Source organism: Rissa tridactyla, chromosome 1, assembly GCF_028500815.1.
Source record: "Rissa tridactyla isolate bRisTri1 chromosome 1, bRisTri1.patW.cur.20221130, whole genome shotgun sequence".
NCBI lineage: Eukaryota > Metazoa > Chordata > Aves > Charadriiformes > Laridae > Rissa > Rissa tridactyla.
The window spans coordinates 26,147,957-26,166,950 of NC_071466.1; the positions used below are offsets into that span (position 1 = coordinate 26,147,957).

General features: G+C 48.5%; 1 protein-coding gene across 4 annotated transcripts in view; it reads right to left on the minus strand.

Annotated features, from left to right (window-relative positions):
- Positions 1-831: 831 nt before the first annotated feature.
- Positions 832-18,994, minus strand: part of SLC7A1 (solute carrier family 7 member 1) — a 54,143-nt gene continuing 35,980 nt past the window's right edge. For 3 of the 4 annotated variants that reach the window (XM_054214533.1, XM_054214550.1, XM_054214559.1), the window contains 7 exons: positions 17,551-17,773; positions 16,595-16,734; positions 14,802-14,904; positions 10,502-10,713; positions 10,025-10,173; positions 7,527-7,635; positions 832-6,774 (listed from right to left, as the gene is read on the minus strand). In XM_054214533.1, coding sequence (XP_054070508.1) covers positions 6,665-6,774; positions 7,527-7,635; positions 10,025-10,173; positions 10,502-10,713; positions 14,802-14,904; positions 16,595-16,734; positions 17,551-17,773 — 1,046 coding nt within the window. In that variant the 3' untranslated portion in view covers positions 832-6,664. The remainder of the gene's footprint in view (positions 6,775-7,526; positions 7,636-10,024; positions 10,174-10,501; positions 10,714-14,801; positions 14,905-16,594; positions 16,735-17,550; positions 17,774-18,994) is intronic. The other variant, XM_054214541.1, reaches the window with a different exon arrangement.

Here is an 18,994-nt window from a genome sequence, read left to right on the forward strand (position 1 = left end):
TGACTCTGGTTTACGTGCTATAAATTAGATCAAAAATCCCATGAATTCATTTTCTAAGGGTGCTTCCAACGCAACTGGGGCTCCTGGGAGACCTGGGATCGTGGTCTGCGATGCTTTTATTAAGGTGTCGTGCTTCAGCACGTGGTAAGGGGAACATTTTCTGCCGGTGGTTCAGGCACAGCAGCAAAGACGCACGCTCAGCAATGTGCCGGTCACCCACATTTCAACAGCCCTTCCCCTGGCCCTGCCCTCCCACTGAGGACACCCCGTTCCTCAGGCTTTGCCACAAGGATTGAGAAGGGGCCAGGGCACGTCCCACCTCAGGAATGGGCCCGATAACATCCTTGTGAAAGATTTCCTACCAGGCCCCTGGCTCGCTTAGCAGAGACGAAGCCGTGAAGGACCACGACTGGGAGGAGAAGGAAAGCGGTGTTCTGGGGCCACTGCCTCATGCATCGTGGGACACACACGCAGGCTGCAAGTGATGCGGGCGGGGGCAGGGGACAGACTCCTCCTGCCTGGTGGCTTCACTGTTGTCCTGCAGACCCTGCCCTGGAAAACCCCACCAGCACAGCTCCTCATACATTACAGCGTCCTAATCTCCCGAGACAACCAAATTTTGCAATGCCAGCAAAATTTACAACACCTGGGTAAATTTTAGGCTAACTTTGCAGGTTCCTGAAGTCCCACCTAATACCTGAACTGGTGCTACAAGAGAGGGAGAGACTCACCTCCATGTCAGCAGCCACAGGCTGCTCAGCACCCAGCGCAGACCCCAGCCCACGGCAAATTCCCCACATGACGTATTCTCCCACCGGTCTCATCAAACCCCAAAGATGGGGCAGAGTTAACACGAGCAGCTCCCAAAGCAAGCGTTCTCCTGCAGAGACTGGGAGAGCCATCAGACATGGGAACAAGCTGGAAAACAGAGGCAGGCTTACAAATGAGGGTAAACAATAGGCGCCATTTATTTGGGTATCAAGAAAAAATGTTTTAATGCTGTACCACATAATTACAAGTGAATTTCCAACTTCCAAAAGCATCGTTCCGGGGGAGAAGTATTTACAGTGTCACCAGGATAAAAAGTAGCTGCGCACCCGCGCTGTGCTCTGGGGGCAAGGTTCACATTTTAAAACTTAAGGCTTTAATCGCTACATGGACACCGTAAAAAAAAACAAAACAAAACAAAAAAATCAAACCAAAACAAAGATTAAAAAGATAAAAAATAGATTTGTTTGCAGAACAAGCATTAAAACTATTTATCACGCCTGTAAGAAATTCTGAGAAATCATTAGGAAAATAGACCATCAAACAAGACAACAGAAAGGTATTTACATTTTGCTTAATAGTTAAAAAATAAAAATATACAGACTCTTCCATGGCTTCGGTCAGTAAAAATCCCTTTACTGACATGACCCAAACTCACGCTAGGTTTGCGAGCACATCGCGTCCGGGCTGCCAGCGGCTCCTCCTGCTCCTTGCACCCAGCGCAGCTGGAAGGCACAATGTGCTGCAAGGGAACACTTTGCTTCCGACCGTTGCCCCAAAAACATGAGTCACCCTGCCAAAACCATCGCCCTGTGCAGTGCGGAGAGGGAGAGGTGCCTCTGGCTGGAGCCTGCCAGGTCCCAGATGAACTTCGCGTCTCGGAACACGAGCCAGGAGCAAATACCCTGAGAAAAATCGAGGTCTGGCTCTTGCTGGCAGAGACGTTCCTGGATCTTCTGGGTTTCCAGCTGGGTGCCAGACACCCCACGGGACCCCAGTTGCAACCATAACACAGAGCGTAAGGCAGCCCGGGGCGGGGGTTATGGGGAAGGCATCGCTGCTGGAGTGGGAAATGAATGACAAACCACAAGGCAAATGGCCGTGGGCAGAGCAACTGATGGCACCAGCAAGGCAGCTTTGCCTTCATCTCCCTTTTGGGATGCACAGATCAGGCGGACGGCCCTGTGGAAAGGGGAGGTGGCGTGTGTTGGTTCCCTGTGTACACAGATGTAGCCTTGAACAAGTGCAATTTTTTGGTAAGGAGAAGGAAGAAACGGAACCTCCCGGTAAAGTCAGGCCCAGCGGATGTCACAAGGTTTTAGAAAGAGAGATGCTTTTTCTGCCAGAGGGAAGAGACTTCCTTCGAAAGGGGAGGGTGCCAAGGGGCGCGCATGCAGGGGAGGGAATGCAGGGCAGCCTTCTGCATGAGAACCAGCAGCACTCCTCCTCCTCCCCTTCAAAGCAAGTCCCCCCAGCCCGCCTGACCTGCCTGTCGCCCTTATTGCCTTGGGCAGGTGACAGCAACGCTCACTTGTATGGGGCTTTCAGGGGACGGGAATTTATGAAATCCCATTGGAATTCATTAGGATGTAAAATGCAATTGCTAAAGAAGCAGATTTTACAAAATATAAACATCATATCCTATCATATTGCCTTCTGGTCTCCAACTCTGTAGGATCGGAGGCAGCGGGCAGCGAGAGGCTCCCTCTGTACACCATGAACAGGAGCTTGGTTTCACCTGGGACGGACGAAGGATGAGAGTGCCCACAGCAAGCGCTGCCAGCTAAAACTGCACCCGTCCAAAACCCTGGCGATAAAACAGCAACGCCTGGTGTCAGCACCAGCCATGCTTTCACCAGCGTGGTCCCCTTGCAGCGACTAAGCACAAACGGCTCCGAACCATCAGCACTTTGCCTGCAGCCCAGCCTGGCCCCCGCCATGCCTGGCTGGGGCTGGTGTGTCCGACAGAGCTGCCCAACACCCAGCACGGGCGCTCGCTGCCCGAACCAGCGGCAAACTACATCCCGACGGACGGGAAAAGGGTGAAACGAAGCCGAAACCCAGCCAGTAATGATTTTCAGTGACCAAAGAATGAAAGTTGTAAGCAAATAAGCAAAAGCTAGTCGTTTTTGCAGAAAACAATTCTTTTTCTTTATGGGGGGGGCGGGGGGAGCTGTTTAAACACCAGTTTTCCATTGAGAACGGCTGGCTGGCTATGTGTCCGGATTAGCCATATAACTGCACGCCCCAGCCTCGGCGCTGCACACCTCCACACACCAGCAGTTGGTAGGACCCTCCCAAGAGCTTTGCCGGAGGGTTCCTCCCACGCGAGCAGGCTGGAAGCAACCAAACACGCTAAAATAAGGTCAGTCCTTCGGGCCAGAGCCTGCCCCGAAAGATCAGGCAAGCCATTTTTACTACGTCTCTCAGCTTTGGCAGAAAAGGATCTATTCTCAGGCCGAGCAACGGCATCGCTTCTCCATTCCCACCTCTTCATACAGCGAAATGCTCTGCATCTGTACAAAATATTCTTACAATAAAATAATGATTGAACTATTTACAAAGAAAAGCTCAAATGAAGGAAGGCATATCATCCACAACAGCAAGGTCATAGCAGCAGTTGCATGTCTTCAAAGATACCTGGCTTGATCTATGTTACATGCAGACATCAGCAGGGAGGGAGAGGAGATGATAAAAAAAAAAAAAAAAAAAAAGCGCACTCGTTTGGCAAAGTCCTTGACTTTGTCCTAGAAAGAGGCAGTCAAATTTGCCTTTCAGCTTACAAAACGTAGAAGCAAGGGGTGGATGCAGCCAGGAGGGGATGGGGCAGGAGTAACCAGCTGTGTCTAACTCATCACCTCCCCACTGTTCCACTCCCTGGGTCAAGTCACGCGAAGAGGAGGCCAGGAGGTCCCCAGATCCAGCTAGACACGGGGGAATCAGGTAGGCAGAGAGCCAGGGAGACACCTACGCTTCCCGCTCACTGCGCAGGGCTGCAGGTTCCCTCCACCACCTTGTATCTGGCGAGTAGCAACAAACAGCAAAAGGAATGACAACTCCCACCACCAGGGAACTGATGGGTTGAAGAAGTCATGATGGAGGAGTGGGAGATGGGGAGGCACTAAAGATCCTCACCTCCACTCGCAAATTTGGGTGGCTCTGGGGGTGGTACAGATGATGGCACATTTAAATGTCAAATCTGGTGACACGGAAAGGTTTTGCTATGAACCTACTCAGGAAAAAAGCAACTGAAGAAAAATGACCCCCATTAGGACTTTTCCTTCTTCGACGTGCTGCTGGTATATGCCACAGAAGCTGAAATAAAGTATGGAATGTAAGTACCAGAATAGATCCCTAAGTAGACAACAAAAATAAGTTAACATTAATATATTAAAAAAAGTTACATGCAGCAAGAAATCTGCATATTTTTAAATAATTTTCTTTGGAAACACACTTCCAGTTAGAATTCACCTCCAAACGGTCATTGCTCAATGTCTTAATCGCTCAGAGGCTGGTACCCAAGGTAGGGAAAAACATCCTTACATTTTTGGTACAATGGGAAACTTTGCTTCCCTCTGAGTTTACACTTTCTCCCCCTCCCACCACCTCTTCAGTGCTTTTTGGGAGGCTGTGGAGCGTGTAGAGCTTGCCTGTGTTTGAACAAAATAGACCTCAACCCAGTGTCTTTTAATTTTGACATCCCTCTCTCCCTGCCTGAGTAAAACTTTGTAAATGCACGAGGAGCAAAGGCTTGGCAGATGGTCAAGACCCATCAACTGGAGCAGACCCTGACTTCATTTTGAGGGGGGAACTGCACTCGAAATGCACCCTGGAATATACTCGGGAGGCAACGCACACACACGTTGCCTTCACTTCCTCCAGTTCCAACCCTGGCAAGAAGAGCCTCCCAGTGTACTAGAAGGTCAAGATTAAAACTCCTCAGCAGGCAGAAAGGCTATAAAGTCTCTCTTGGACACCTGTGAGAGATGGTCCACAGTCTGGCCATGTAATCCAGGAGATGGTCTGGTTCCCTTTTCTGCTGCACCAGATGCCTGGTGAGACCCTGGTCAAGTCATGCAGGGGTCTGTTCTTCAGTTCTCCAACTGAATGATGGGGAAAAGAGCCCATCCCTTTGTCAGTGAGAGCCACACTGACAAATAGATTAAAGATTGTCCGGTGTTCAGAGGCAGTAGCACGGAGGAAACCTAGGACAGCATCCACTCAGGTCAGGAGAGGGGACTTCTGCAGTATCTATTTGGGATGCCCCATCCCTGGAAGTGTTTGAGGTCAGGTTGGACAGGGCTTTGAGCAACATGATCTAGTGAAAGATGACCCTGCCCATGGCAGGGAGGCTGGACTAGATGATCTTCAAAGGTCCCTTCCAACCCAACCATTCCATGATTCTATGATTTGTTTTTCAATACAAGCTTAAGTGTGAATTTAAATCAGTGGCATACATGGGCATGGTCCACCTTCCTGATGTTTTAACAAGCCTTTTTTGGCTGGGGAAAGCTAGTACAGAGAATTAAAAAATAACAATAAAATTAATTAATCTTACAGCAAAAACAAGGCTCTACCTGCAATTGCCAACCAACCACAGACGCTGGTCGCAACTCAATCTCCCACCTTTCACGACAGCCAGGCACTGGAGATGATCTCCAGCCCCAAAGGGAAAACTCCTCTCGGCAAGCCAGGCCCTAGAGCTTAGCAGTGTTTTCTGGGCTGCATGCTCTACTGGGACCACTGAGACCAAGAAGCCCCTACACACCCCCACAACCCTCCCCTGGGCAGGAGGCAGACACCAGGCACTGCTCACGGATGAAGTTCAAGCCCCTGAGGATCCTCCTGTGCTTCCCCTTCCCAGGGCAGAAACACACTCCACCTGCCAACACCAAAGCAAAGTCTCACAGACAAATCTTTTGCTAATGCCACACGTCCAGCACACAAAACTGATGCGGGGAGGGGAAAACAGGGCCCTGCTTGTTGTCAGAGCTGGGCTCACTTCTGCTAGCCACCCCACCACTGCAGCCACACCACTGGTGATTTAAGAAGCAACGAGGTAGGACGGCTCTTTGGAGAACCCATTCCCAAGCCATTCAAGTACTTGCAACAAAGAGTTTTATGGCTAAACCTGGCAGTCCTTCTGCTGAGCCTATAGTCAGCAGAAACATCTGCTGGCGTTACCTGCGCGCTGGCAAATGACCATTCACCCGATGTGCAGCAACTACAAACCCTCCCAACATTTCACAGCAGCGGTGCGCTTTAAAGCATATGAGTACATAGTTAAAAAAAAGTTAAATACAACAAAAACTATGAGACCTGATACTTTAAAGAATGCAAGCCTTGCAGGTGCTTTCTTAACCAGGTGAAAGATGGTGTTTGGCAAGAGCCTTGTTTTGTGCGTATATGTGGGGTACAGCTCACATCGGGTGAAGGACGGATCTGGTCTAAGCCTGACAGTAGCACTGCAAAATCTGCTCCATGTATAATCAGGTAGAGTCTCTGTGGGGAGGTAATTCCCGGGGCTAGTGAAAGAAAGACCTTTGTGGGGCCTAGTTTCATAGCAGCATTTAAGGTTAACTGGCACACAGAAGCAGTTTTCTTTCTACACACTGGAGAGGAAAAAAAAAAGAGGGAGGAAGGGAAGGGCATAGCCCCAGATTAGCTGACAGTGTTGCTGGGAGTATGCCAGAGGTGTGGCTTTTTCTCCTTGTGATCCCTTTTAACTGTGCTACTAAGCAAACTGCAAGCTGCAGCAACAGGGCTGGGGAGTCCCACATTATGCTTCCTTATTCCTGCATTACTGATTAACCAGATGTAGCCTGGTTCAGGATCCCCACTGCAATGCCTCCTTCACTGCAGCCATTCCCCAGTTGCCCGTAAGCCAAACGTGCAGTCATTTACAGCTGTCCGAACCAGCGTCCGCGTTTCTCTCCGCATCTGCTGAGGCCGCATAGGTGGCTTCCACGCTGTGCCATATTCCATAGGTAAAGTAGATGATAAAGCCTGAGGAAGCCAAGGGGAGAGGGCACCGTTAGCTCTGGAAGGAAAGAGAAACCCCTACTCACACCGCCTGACACAGGTCACACCGGGCATAAGCCCAGCCATCCTGAGAGCTAGCTTCTAGCAGACAGCCACCACCTTCCTTAGAAAAAAGCCACTACCACAGGCATCAGCCTTTAAAAGACAATCTATCCAGGCCCCAAATGGGGGGCTGATTATACAATAAACTTCTCATGCTTTTAGTGAGTTCATTGCGAATCATTCTGCTAAGAGCTTTCTCTATTTGTGTACCTACAGCTTCCGTCTCAGTAAAATACATTCACAACTAGCGCTAATCTTACTTGTTTTCATCGTAACAAATTCCCTGGGCATTTCAGGCAATTCAGCCTTCTCCACGTGGCTATTGGGAGCTCCTTGACATGCAGCTCGGCTCCTTCAGCTCCAGAAGCACAAGCCCCACCACCTGGACTGCAGTTCAAGGCCAGCCAACCAGAAACATTGCATGGTTTCTTGTTGTCAACAGGACCCATAAGATGGTTCATGTGTTGTTGTTTTGTCCTTACAAAGGCTTCACGACCCTTGAATTTAAAAAAAGGCTTGAGACACACTGCCAAAATGGCTTCAGTTAAGTCACTGAGGTTGCCCAAGGATGATGATGATGCAAGAACCCCTCCCTGGAAGGCTACAATAAATTTAGGGTTAACACAATCTAGTAACTTTGAGCATAGGCAATTCTTTTACTCTCTCACACTCACCTATGACCATCCAGACTGCAAACCGTATCCATGTGCCTACGTCTAGCTGCATCATGAGGTAAACATTCACAAAAATACTCACAACAGGAAGAAGAGGCAAAAGAGGTACCTGAAAAAGAAAGAGGGATACGTTACATCCACAGGGCAGATCAACAGGCAGGCAAAAACACCGCATCCCTTGTAAACAGGACATGATGGCTGTTACCAACTCTTCATCTGCCAGATCTGAGAAAAGGCAAGGTTAGACCAAAACGGAGGACATCAATCTACCGTGGGAGAGGGATGTTCACCTGCGTTAAGAACGGTTGTCCTTGTTTTGTGGTCTGGAAGGAGGCAAGAGGCAAATTTTAGCAGCAGTACTAAACACTTGTGGGGGAAAGGAGAGAAGAGGACCGAGGACTGCATCATGATAGGCACCTACTGAAGACCAGGAGAAGAAAGTAAGGGGAATGTCAGAGGAGGGACCTGAGGAACTTCATCCAGCAGGTACCACGGTAATTAAGCAATATAGAGCAAGTTATCCCAGAGCAAAAAAAAACCCAGGAGATATTGTAAGAGAGGAGTGCAGCTGTACCAAGAATGCCTCAATGATCTGAGATACAAAGAAGAATGAGACAGTAAAGCCAAAATGCAAAAATCAGAATGTAAAGAAATAGCACAGGCATTTAAAGACAAAATCAGAAAGGATAACTTTTAACAGTAGGTTTGTGAATACGGTGGAACTAAGAGGAAAGCAAACGTCAATCCTAAGGAAAAAGGAGATTTACAAAAAGAAGCGGGATGACATGTTGTAGGCCTTTCTTGATTTAAGCTTCACCAAAAAAATATTTATGGTGAGCAGCTGTTCACATCATTAGGGAACCGAGATGGACACACAAATTAGAAAACGGAAGAAGAATATTTTTCTAAATTAGGCTTTCTCAAGTCAGTAGGGACAAATGAGATTTCCCTAGAGGGGTGAGTTATGTACCCAGAGATTGCAGAAGTGATCTCTGAACTATTAATAGGCATCTCTGAGAGCTCTTGCTAGGTCAGTAAGGTCTCTAAAGACTGGAGAAGGGAGACAAATTACCTATTAAAAAGAAATACAGAAAAACAACTGGGGAACAAACCACTCAGCCTTGGATTCCCAGAGACTTTGGAGAAAAATCACTAGACAGTCACGTTGTAAATGTCTAAAGGACAAAGAGGAGATAAGAAACAGCCATTGCAGATTTAGCAGTGACAGATCTAATTTTTTTTTCTCAGACAGTGTAGTGGCTGAGGTAAAAAAAAAGGAGGTAAAATATCCTGAGTGTAAGGCAAAGAGATCTCAGAAGCAAGTTCAGAAAATACAGTCTAGACGACAATTCTGAAGTTTTTTGCTCCTGGACATTCTGTGTCCACTTCTGAGACAATAACCCCATGATGAGCTGCAAACATTACACTGGGCAACTCCGATTGGATTAAATTACTAAAATTAGAGAATTTACTGAAAAACTGTAATTGAAGAGCAGTCAAAATTAGAGCAGTTTGGAGGACGGGATTAGAATCCAAAACTAATAAATTGGGGAAATAACCTCAAAACAGTATGATAAAACATGACTTGCAGGATTATACTGGGGAAAAAAAACCCCATCCCGGTGTTTGTTTTACGTAGAAAGGATGGTGTGCTGGGACAGGGCAGGAAAACAACAGAGTCCTTCATACTTAAGGTTGTTAAAAAGAGAATGATCATCCCTTAGTCTCCATGGGGACTAAGTGAGACATGAAAGTGCACTTTCGTAGAGCCTTTTAGTGAGTAACCCTTTGACCCTCACACGCAAAACTTGCTTCATGGGTTCTATCTCCTTCTGTATCCACAATCTGACACGGCCTTTCAAAACCATCCCCTTTTCCTCTGGTATCTGTCTCTTCCACATCCTATAACCATCTGCTTTCAAAAGCCCTGTCCCGCCCTTCCCTTCTGCCCACATCTCTGCACCAGGTTCTGCCCTCCCCGCTTCTCCTGGATTCCAGCACCATTTACATTTCCTTCCAAGTCCTCTACTGTCATCTCTGACGAGAAAAGGCGTGGCTTCCCCTCCCGATTCCCTTCTCCAGCCTCTCAGCTAACACCTTCAGCCCCTCTTTCTGTGCCAGATCTGCTTTTGCCCACATGCCACTGCTGGGCAACAGGCTTGGCACAACGCTTCTGCCATGCTGCACTTTGCAGCAAAGCACCAACACTGATGTTTGAGGTTAGACCCAAAGAGGAAACCACAAAGGCTGAGCTGAGCTCTGGCAGGACATCCCTTTATACTATGAGTGCAGCCTACGAGAGGTTACAGCCACGCTAGCTGGAGAGCTCAAACTATCAGCTCTACTGGCAGCCCTGCACGGAAAAGTTCACATCATGCCTATATTCTCTGCCTGTCCATTTGGCCACGTCCCCCCTTCTGATACAGGCCAACATGCACTTCCTCCTCCAGTCACGTCCCAAGCAGCTCTTTTCTCGCCACACCTCCCAGTACACTCACCTTAAAGGAGAGCTTAGTTTTGCTTTCAGGCTGTTTCCATATAATGAAGCTGACAAGAAGAACAAGGATGGCAGCAATAATCCATACAGCCTTTATCAGAATGCTCGGCTCAAGGGCAGTGAGGATACAGCTACCCACAATAAGGAAACCTGTGAACAGACACCAAAAGCTTACTGATTCTTTTCTTAGGAACAGGAAAAAAAACCACCCTAAAACCACAAGCAGGCAAAGCAGAATCTGAAAGCTCAGCAAACAGAACAGCAACACACGAAAAAGCTAACTGTAAGAGATATGCCCTTCCCCCTATACACCCCCCTCCTCTCATACGTGGATTTCTCTTCAAGTCATGAATTTAATCTGTAGATCTTCAGTTATTTTGGCCATTACAAGAGCTCACCAAAATTACAGCTAGGAGGTGAGCTTTCCCACCAGGTTGAGTACAAGGACCTACCAGCTGGCTCACTGCCCAGTGCTTACCAATGATGAAGGTTGAGACGTTCACCACCGAGCCAGAGAATTTGGAAGGGTCCGAATTTGGGGGACACAGTATGGCTTTGAGGGAACATTTCTCCTCTTCCTCTGGCAAAAATCCAGCTTGTGACTCACTGGTGCTCACAGACTCGTTGTTATCTGTCTCCTCTGTTGTCCTAGCCATCTGGTATGCCAAATTAGGCTGCTCTGGCTGATACCTGGGAAAAGGGAAATGAAACAAAGAGCATATTGGTTTGGTGCAGGGTACTGTTCATTCAAAAGCCACACAGATAGCCATGGCTGCACGCCAGATCACTATAACGTCAGAATAGGCACACATAATGTCTACGCCCTTTTGTTTCAGGGGGAAACATGAGGAATAACGCTGTCATAACACGAGCAAATATGGTCAGCTACTATCACCTACAGCTTGGTTGTAACGTCGGTGTTTTAAACTGAACAGTGCTCTTCCATAAACCCTACCATTTGTGTCACCAAAACACGATCAAGGGAGGACTTCATGGTACAGAAGGACACAGGTGGTACAGAAGCCAACAAGGAGAGGAGCACTCCTGGACCTGGTACTGACAAACACAGAGGGACTGATGGAGGACATTAAAGTTGGGGGCACCCTAGGTTGTAGTGATCATGAAATGATAGAGTTCAGGATTATGGGTACTATGCACAAAACATCAAGAAGTAAAATTACAACCTTGGATTTCATGAGGGCTAACTTCGACCTCTTCAAGAAACTGCTTGGAGGGATCCCATGGGCTAGGGCTCTGGAAGGAAAAGGGGCTCAAGGAAGCTGGTTGATATTCAAAGACCACTTCCTCCAAGCTCAGGATTGGTGCACGCCTAAGAGAAAGAAATCAGCCAAGGGACGCAGGAGACCTGCATGGTTGAGCAGGGAGCTTCTGAAAAAGCTCAAGTGAAAGAAGGAAGTCTACAATAAGTGGAAGAAGGGACTGACCCCTTGGGAGGATTACAAGAATGCTGCCAGAGCGTGCTGGGATGAAACAAGGAAAGCCAAGGCCGCCTTGGAATTAATCCTGGCTAGGGATGTCAAGCTCAACAGGAAGGGCTTCTACAAGTATATTGGAAGCAAAAGGAAGACCAGAGAAGTTGTGGGCCCACTGTTGAATGAGACAGGAGCCATGGTGATGGAGGATGCGGAGAAGGCAGAGTTACTGAATGCCGCCTTTGCTTTGGTCTTTACTGCTTGGCCCAACCCTCAGGAGTCCCAGACATTGGGGGAAGTAACAGGGAAAGAAGAAGACTTCCCTTGGGTTGAGGGGGATCGAGTGAGGGATCAATTAGATCAATTAGATATTCACAAGTCCATGGGCCCCAATGGGATGCACCCGAGAGTGCTGAGGGAGCTGGCGGAAGTCATTGCTGGGCCACTCTCCATCATCTTTGAAAGGTCCTGAGAACAGGCAAGGTGCCTGAGGACTGCAGGAAAGCCAACATCACTCCAGTCTTCAAAAAAGGCAAGAAGGAGGAGCCAGGGAACTACAGGCCGGTCAGCCTCACCTCCATCCCTGGAAAGATGATGGAACAGCTTGTTCTGGGCATCATCTCAAGGCATGTGGAGGAAAAAAAAGCTATCAGAAGTACTCAACACGGATTCACCAAGGGGAAATCATGTCTGACTAATCTGATAGCCTTCTATGATGGCATGACTGGATGGATAGATGAGGGGAGGGCAGTAGATGTGGTCTACCTTGACTTAAGCAAGGCGTTCGACACCGTCTCCCACAGCATCCTCATCGGGAAGCTTAGGAAAAGTGGGCTAGATGAATGGACAGTAAGGTGGATAGATAACTGGTTGAAAAACAGAGCTCAGAGGGCAGTGATTAGGGGCACAGAGTCTAGTTGGAGGTCAGCGACAAGTGGTGTTCCCCAGGGGTCAGTACTGGGTCCAGTCCTCTTCAATACATTCATCAACGACCTGGATGAGGGGATAGAGTGCACCCTCAGCAAGTTTGCCGATGACACAAAGCTGGGAGGGGTGGCTGACACACAGGATGGCTGCGCTGCCATACAGAGAGACCTGGACAGGCTGGAGAGTTGGGCAAAGAGGAACCTTATGAAATTCAACAACGGCAAGTGTAGGGTGCTGCACCTGGGGAGGAATAACCCCCGGCACCAGTACAGGTTGGGGGCTGACCTGCTGGAGAGCACCTCAGCTGAAAGAGACCTGGGAGTCCTGGTGGACAACACGGTGACCATGAGCCAGCAACGTGCCCTGGTGGCCAAGAAGGACAATGGCATCCTGGGGTGCATCAAGAAGAGTGTGGCCAGCAGGTAGAGGGAGGTCATCCTCCCCCTCTACTCTGCCTTGGTGAGGCCGCACCTGGAGTACTGTGTCCAGTTCTGGGCTCCCCGGTTCAAGAAGGACAGGGAACTGCTGGAGAGGGTGCAGCAAAGGGCTACCAAGATGATTAGGGGACTGGAACACCTCTCTTACGAAGAAAGGCTGAGGGATTTGGGTCTCTTCAGTCTGGAAAAAAGATGACTGAGGGGAGACCTGATCAACACTTATAAATACCTAAAGGGTGGGTGTCAGGAGGATGGGGCCAGGCTCTTTTCAGTGGTGCCCAGGGACAGGACAAGAGGTAACGGGCACAAACTTGAGCATAGGAAGTTCCACTTAAACATGAGGAGGAACGTCTTTACCCTGAGGGTGGCAGAGCACTGGCACAGGCTGCCCAGAGAGGTGGTGGAGTCTCCAACTCTGGAGACATTCAAAACCCGCCTGGACGCGTTCCTGTGGAACCTGCTCTGTGTGACCCTGCTCTGGCAGGGGGGTTGGACTAGATGATCTCCAGAGGTCCCTTCCAACCCTATGATTCTATGACTGGAGGAGGAAGCAGCAGAGGGACAGACAGACAGTCATAACCAGGCTGTCGTGTTATCTGTGGCAGTTTAGCTCTTGCGTTTTGGCATGAAGGTGGCTGAGGCAACAGCTCAGCAGGTATCACACCCTGGCAGCTGCTGATCTCATCCCCAAGTGATGTCCCTGGTGCCCCATCCTCCTCCATCCCTGTCTCTTCTCTAGTTTGTCTGCTGACACATAGGGAAGGAAGAGGTGAACAAAGAATGGTAATTTTTTTTGTTGCATGTGTGGACAGCACTTCATTCAACCGGGTCCTGATGCACAACCATGTGGATCTATAAAAAAAAAAAAATACTCTTTCAGTCTCAGCTCTCTTTTACAGAAGGTTTTGCCCTTGACTCTCAGCCATAAGCCTGACTAAAGGAAAGGGCCATTTTGAAAGACACCTTAAAATTGCTCCTGTGGGGATGGGTTTGCAACGAGGGCATTTGTGAAACACTGCAAAGTGAGAAATGGGGTGAGATCCTTGGCTTCAGCCACAGCAGGGTATTGGTGGCAGAACCTTACAGCTTTGGAAACAATTCAGCTGCTACTTCATTAGGCAGCCAACGGGGCAGCCAAATCAGTTGCCTGGGCTGCTACAAGATAGGCTGTCAGCTCCGCAAATCTGCAATGGGGAAAATGCCATGCAACGGGTACAGCAGCTTGCAAAAATACATTAAGAAACCATTTACAACTGTATGGAGAAGAAGGGACTGGGAAATCAGAGGAAAAGTAAGAAGGGCAAGGAAAATCATCAAGGATTTTCAAGGGGCAGGGTGCACAGCACAGGCAAAGAGCAACAGTATTAGAGTACAGCACAGTGTTTGCCCTTCACCTGCTGCAAGACAGTTCTTAGTTCAATGCTTTTGCTGCGACCAGGTAAAAAGCCTCCATCAGATTTTGAATAAGTCATTGAACACAAAGGTATTTTTCAGTAACACGATCTTCGAAAAACAGTCCTCAGGGGTAGAGTGCTGTTGTCTGCGAGGCACCAAGCAACGAAGATACTCAATTTTCAAATTAGGTAAGGGAAGCTGTGGGAGCTCAGCACTTCTAAAAGACATATGTATGCTTTCAAAAGTAAGGTGACCTGGAACTGTATCCCCAGTAGGAACAAAAGTGATGACGATGCAGGTATCCACAATCACTCATATCTCATCCCTACCCATTAGTACATCTCCCAGGGTATTCAGGGTTGACCGCAGCAGGATTGGCATGGACCAAGGGTTAACCAAGTTCAGAGAGCACCCTTGCAAATCTAGCTCATACAATCCCCCATAAGCTTAAAGAAACCAGTTCTTCACATGCTTATAGCTGGAGATGTTCACAGTTTTACTGGGTCCATGGAAACTATGAAGGCATCTGATTGTTGTGTGGATTTCTGTCTTTGCGGTACAAGAGAGGCTGTTTCTACATCCATACCTCAGTACTAACACGCAGGCCGCCACCAAGGAGTAAGCCAGGAGGGTCCCGATGGACATGAGATCCACAAGATCTTTCAAGTCAAAGAGAAAGGCCATAACAGCTGTAGGAGGAGAGGAAGGTGAGAGAGAAAAGAAATAATCAGTAATACGGCAGAACATGCACATCGCTGTTAACGATGATGCAGCACACGTGTGTGAGTTGCTCAGGACTCAGCAGGGAAGCCCAAACTGTCCTGAGCTAGGGAGAGGCAGGACTTGGTGTGTGAATACCCTGAGCCTTGAGGGCTGTCCCAGCACAACCTCACTAGTTGGAACCAGAGGAACCATTTACTACAGTAAACACCAGCCTGTTTGTCTCATATGGGTCTGTTTGCCCAACTACCAACAATGAGCAGGCGTTTCAGCCACAGCCTCGTTGCCAGAGTCCCCCAGCGCAGCTGCAGCACCCACAAGGCCACAATTATCTCCTCGAAGTAGCTGGAGGGCATGAAAAACAGGCAGCACCTCAGTATTGTCTCAGCTCAGCTGGAGCAAAACCAGGTTTGTCCATGTGATGGGACCAAGCAACAAGGTGAGTTAGCGTGCCTCATCGTGGGGGTTTCCAGAAAAAGGTATGGACTGCCATCCCTTAGGGATCACGCTGCTTACACACCCTCACCAGGCAACCCCTGGTTGTACGCACCTTTGTATAAAAGCCTTCAGAAGGAGAAGCAATTAAGTGGAGGACAGACGCTATTCTGACTAGGGATTCAGGTGACGCCACTGGTTGTGTGAGAGCTCGGGCAACTCAAAGCTGAGCTTTGCCCACCCTGTCCTCAACGCTCCACTTGGAGCCTAACAACCAACCCAACCTTTAAGCTCAGCTGACAAGTGCTGCCCCTGCAGCTTCGTGTGCGCTTTGGTCCTAGGCGCTACACACCACTCTGAGGACATCTGAAGGGACTGCAAAGCATGCTTTTTTTACTTTATTTGGCTCTTTTTTCCCCAGTCTGGACCTGAGGCCACCTGAAGAGGACCATACAAGCTGCGAGGAGGCTCCGCAGGTCCCAGCGGCAGTAGCTGAGCCCTTTCACAGGAGCTCAGAGCCCACAGTGTCAGTTCAACAGCAGCTCCCCACCAGAAGTGGCACGTTCTTGTACCGACGACTCATTCTGCATTTGCAGCAGAAGGTAAAGAAGCAGCAACAAGGCTCTCCTCTTTGCTAGACATCATGAGGAAGGGAGCAGCTGCAAGAAGAGGGTTAGCCTCTCATCCTTGCCATTTGGGAGGTTTAATTCCCATATTCCTGGGGACCAGAAAAGAGAAGGGGAGAACAGGATGGCTGCCAGCTGTAACTAACTGATTAACAAATGCTGGTGCCACAGTGGCCATCTGCCTTTCTTCAGCTGCTCTGGCATCTTCTGCCGAGCTGCTACCCACAGGCGGTGCAGTGTCTTCAGCCAAGCCAGGCCAACAGCCACAAGGACGCTGGGGCACCACTGGCTGCCACCTTGCAGGGGGTTAATTATTTTTAAGGCCAGCAGAGCACCCAGGGAACGGATGAAGGCAATACTTGGCATGAGACAGGATGGCAGCAATGAGCTCTGAGAAAAGAGGGACAGGCACACAGCAAGATATTCATGCTTACCCGGCCCCTCCAGAGCATGTCCCGGAAACCCAGGGCACCCTCTGGGATGTCGCGCTGTGCAATACATCCGATTAATAAGTGGGCTAGAGTCAGGCAGACTTATTTACCTCTAGGATGAGCTTAAGTGTCCTTTCCACATGCTCATGCAAGTCTTTGGATCTTACCTGCAATGGCCCCTGACGTCACTGTTGCAATTATTGGTGTTTTTCTCTTCTCGTTGACTTTAGCCAAAAATTTAAAGAGAAGCCCATCTTCTGCCATAGCATAAATTATTCGAGGCATCGGAAACATGGAGCCAAGAAGACTAAGGACACAGAAGGGGGAAACAATCTACTTATATCACCTCCTGCTGTGCACAGGCACACAGATGACAGCAAGTTTATGGCAGTACAAACACAGAACAGGTGGTTTTCGTTCACTCCAGCTTCTCCTTCAAGGTCTCCCTCCGTACACCCATGTTACTGATAGCTGTCAACTAATGTTCAGCTCTAAGATTTTGGATACCTAAACTTAGCCATGGGGCGTGAAAACAGCCCGACTTTCAGGTAGGAAAAGAGCTCTAACTTCTTTGAGCCTCTATGAGTTGCTCACCTAATTGATTATGTCTAAGTTGATCTGAAACAATGGGCCTCCAGAGAGCAGGAGAACATGACATATTCTGCCTCCAGCCTGCCCTGCCTCCCATCCAGATGGCTGTCCTGCAGGCAACCTGCAGACAGAGAGCCCTGGACACAATAAGCACCATACGCTCCAGAAGATGCACCCTGCACTACCTGACACAAGTCTGCTCTCCACCCAGTAGGCCCGGATAGCTTGTGGGCAAACCTTGCTTGCACTGCAGAGTTGCCTCTGTGACTTAGTCACTCAACCCAGATTTATATTCCAGAGATGCACCTGCTGGGTCTGCCGCTAAGATGGCAGTTTCTGAAGTGATACTGGTCATGTGCATCTCTGAAATCACAGGATGAAATCCTGAATAGCTCTGAATTTCATCCTGGTCTCAGCTCCCTTGACCCAGGGGAACACAGTGAAGGCAAAGCCCTGACATGCACCATTTTTTGAAGGAGCTGGAGATACATGTTTTCTTTGAGAGATTCATAAAGGAAGAGCAATGTCTCACCTGGTAGAAAGAGCACACAAGGAACCGACAGCCACTGCATAATTGGCTCCATCCCAACCCACATATTTAAAGGCATTCGGTAAAGGGCTATTGGTATCCAGCTGGTAGTAAGGCATCATGAGCGTCAGGGCAGCTGACACACCAAAATAAGCCACGAAGCAGATGAGCAGAGATGCCACAATGCCAATAGGAATGGCCTTCTGAGGGTTTTTTACCTCCTCGCCTAGAAGAAAGAAATTGAAATATCAGCTAAATGATGAGCAAGAACTTTATCCCAATCTAGGGCATGCTGGCTGGGGCTTTCAAAGGCTTCATGGGCAGTGAGGTGCTCTTTGACCATGATGATGCTGATGGCCTGCCCCATCCACTTGGCATACCACAGCCTATTTGCTCCCACTTCTGCTGCTCCTGTCACTCCTCCTGACAAACATTTGCGGAGGCCTTGTAAACTCAGGCACAGAAACAATCTGGATTAAAAAGAGTCCTTTCCCCAAAAAGGATTATATTTACGTCCAATTACTTCTGCTGTCCCACTGATGGTGCAGCCCCAAGAAGAGTTTGATTACAAATCACTAGATAAGAAATTATTGTGCAGTTGTACGGCAAATCCTTGGGTGACCATTTCAGTTAGCATCTCCGTCAGAACTACTACACAGTGAACACGGCACCACAGGTTCCCAGTTCCAAGGAAAGGCAGATTTTGCACAGCACCTGGAAATCCTACAGATCTTTCAAAATCCCTCTTAAAAAAAGGACACCCTCTAGTTCTTATGGAAAATTTTTGACAACTAAGTTGGGACAAATGTGTAAAAAAATAAAAAAATCCTCAAAATTCAGGCACTGATTAAGTAAGAAACAGCTTTGAGCCTTCCCTGTCCTACAAAGCTGATCTGTTCTGAAAGCCAGAGATCCTGAGGTTTGGCATTTCAGGAGGATGAAGTGATAAGCAGAGACCCATACACCTATAAATCAAAGGCAGATGAATGTGTTTCTCCTCCAAGGAGAGGCCCTAGGGCTGGCTGGATTAATGAATCCAGCACTCCTTGGAACAAGAAGCAGTACTGCTTTATCTGTCTTTGTGATGATCTCTTCCCTCTGGTCCACATTTGAAGCAACTCAATTCATGCCAAATGTGAAATTAAGGATAATCTTTCCTTTCTCCAGGGAACTGAGATTCTTCTTAGCTGGGAGAAATATGACAGTGCTGATGGTTTCTCTCTCCAAAGGAGATCTCTGAACCTTTGGAGATAAAAACTCCCCCTGATTTTGAGGCACAGTTTTAGGCTGCAGATGACTCCCCAGAAGCTCCCTCTTTCTCTGGCTCTTTAAATACTCCAAGCCAGTGGAGCTTCTTCAGATGAAGGCACTGAAGAACCCTACTCCAGAATAACCTGCTCATTAAAGCATCATCTGGAGTTAGGGCTTCTAACTTCACCAGTCATAC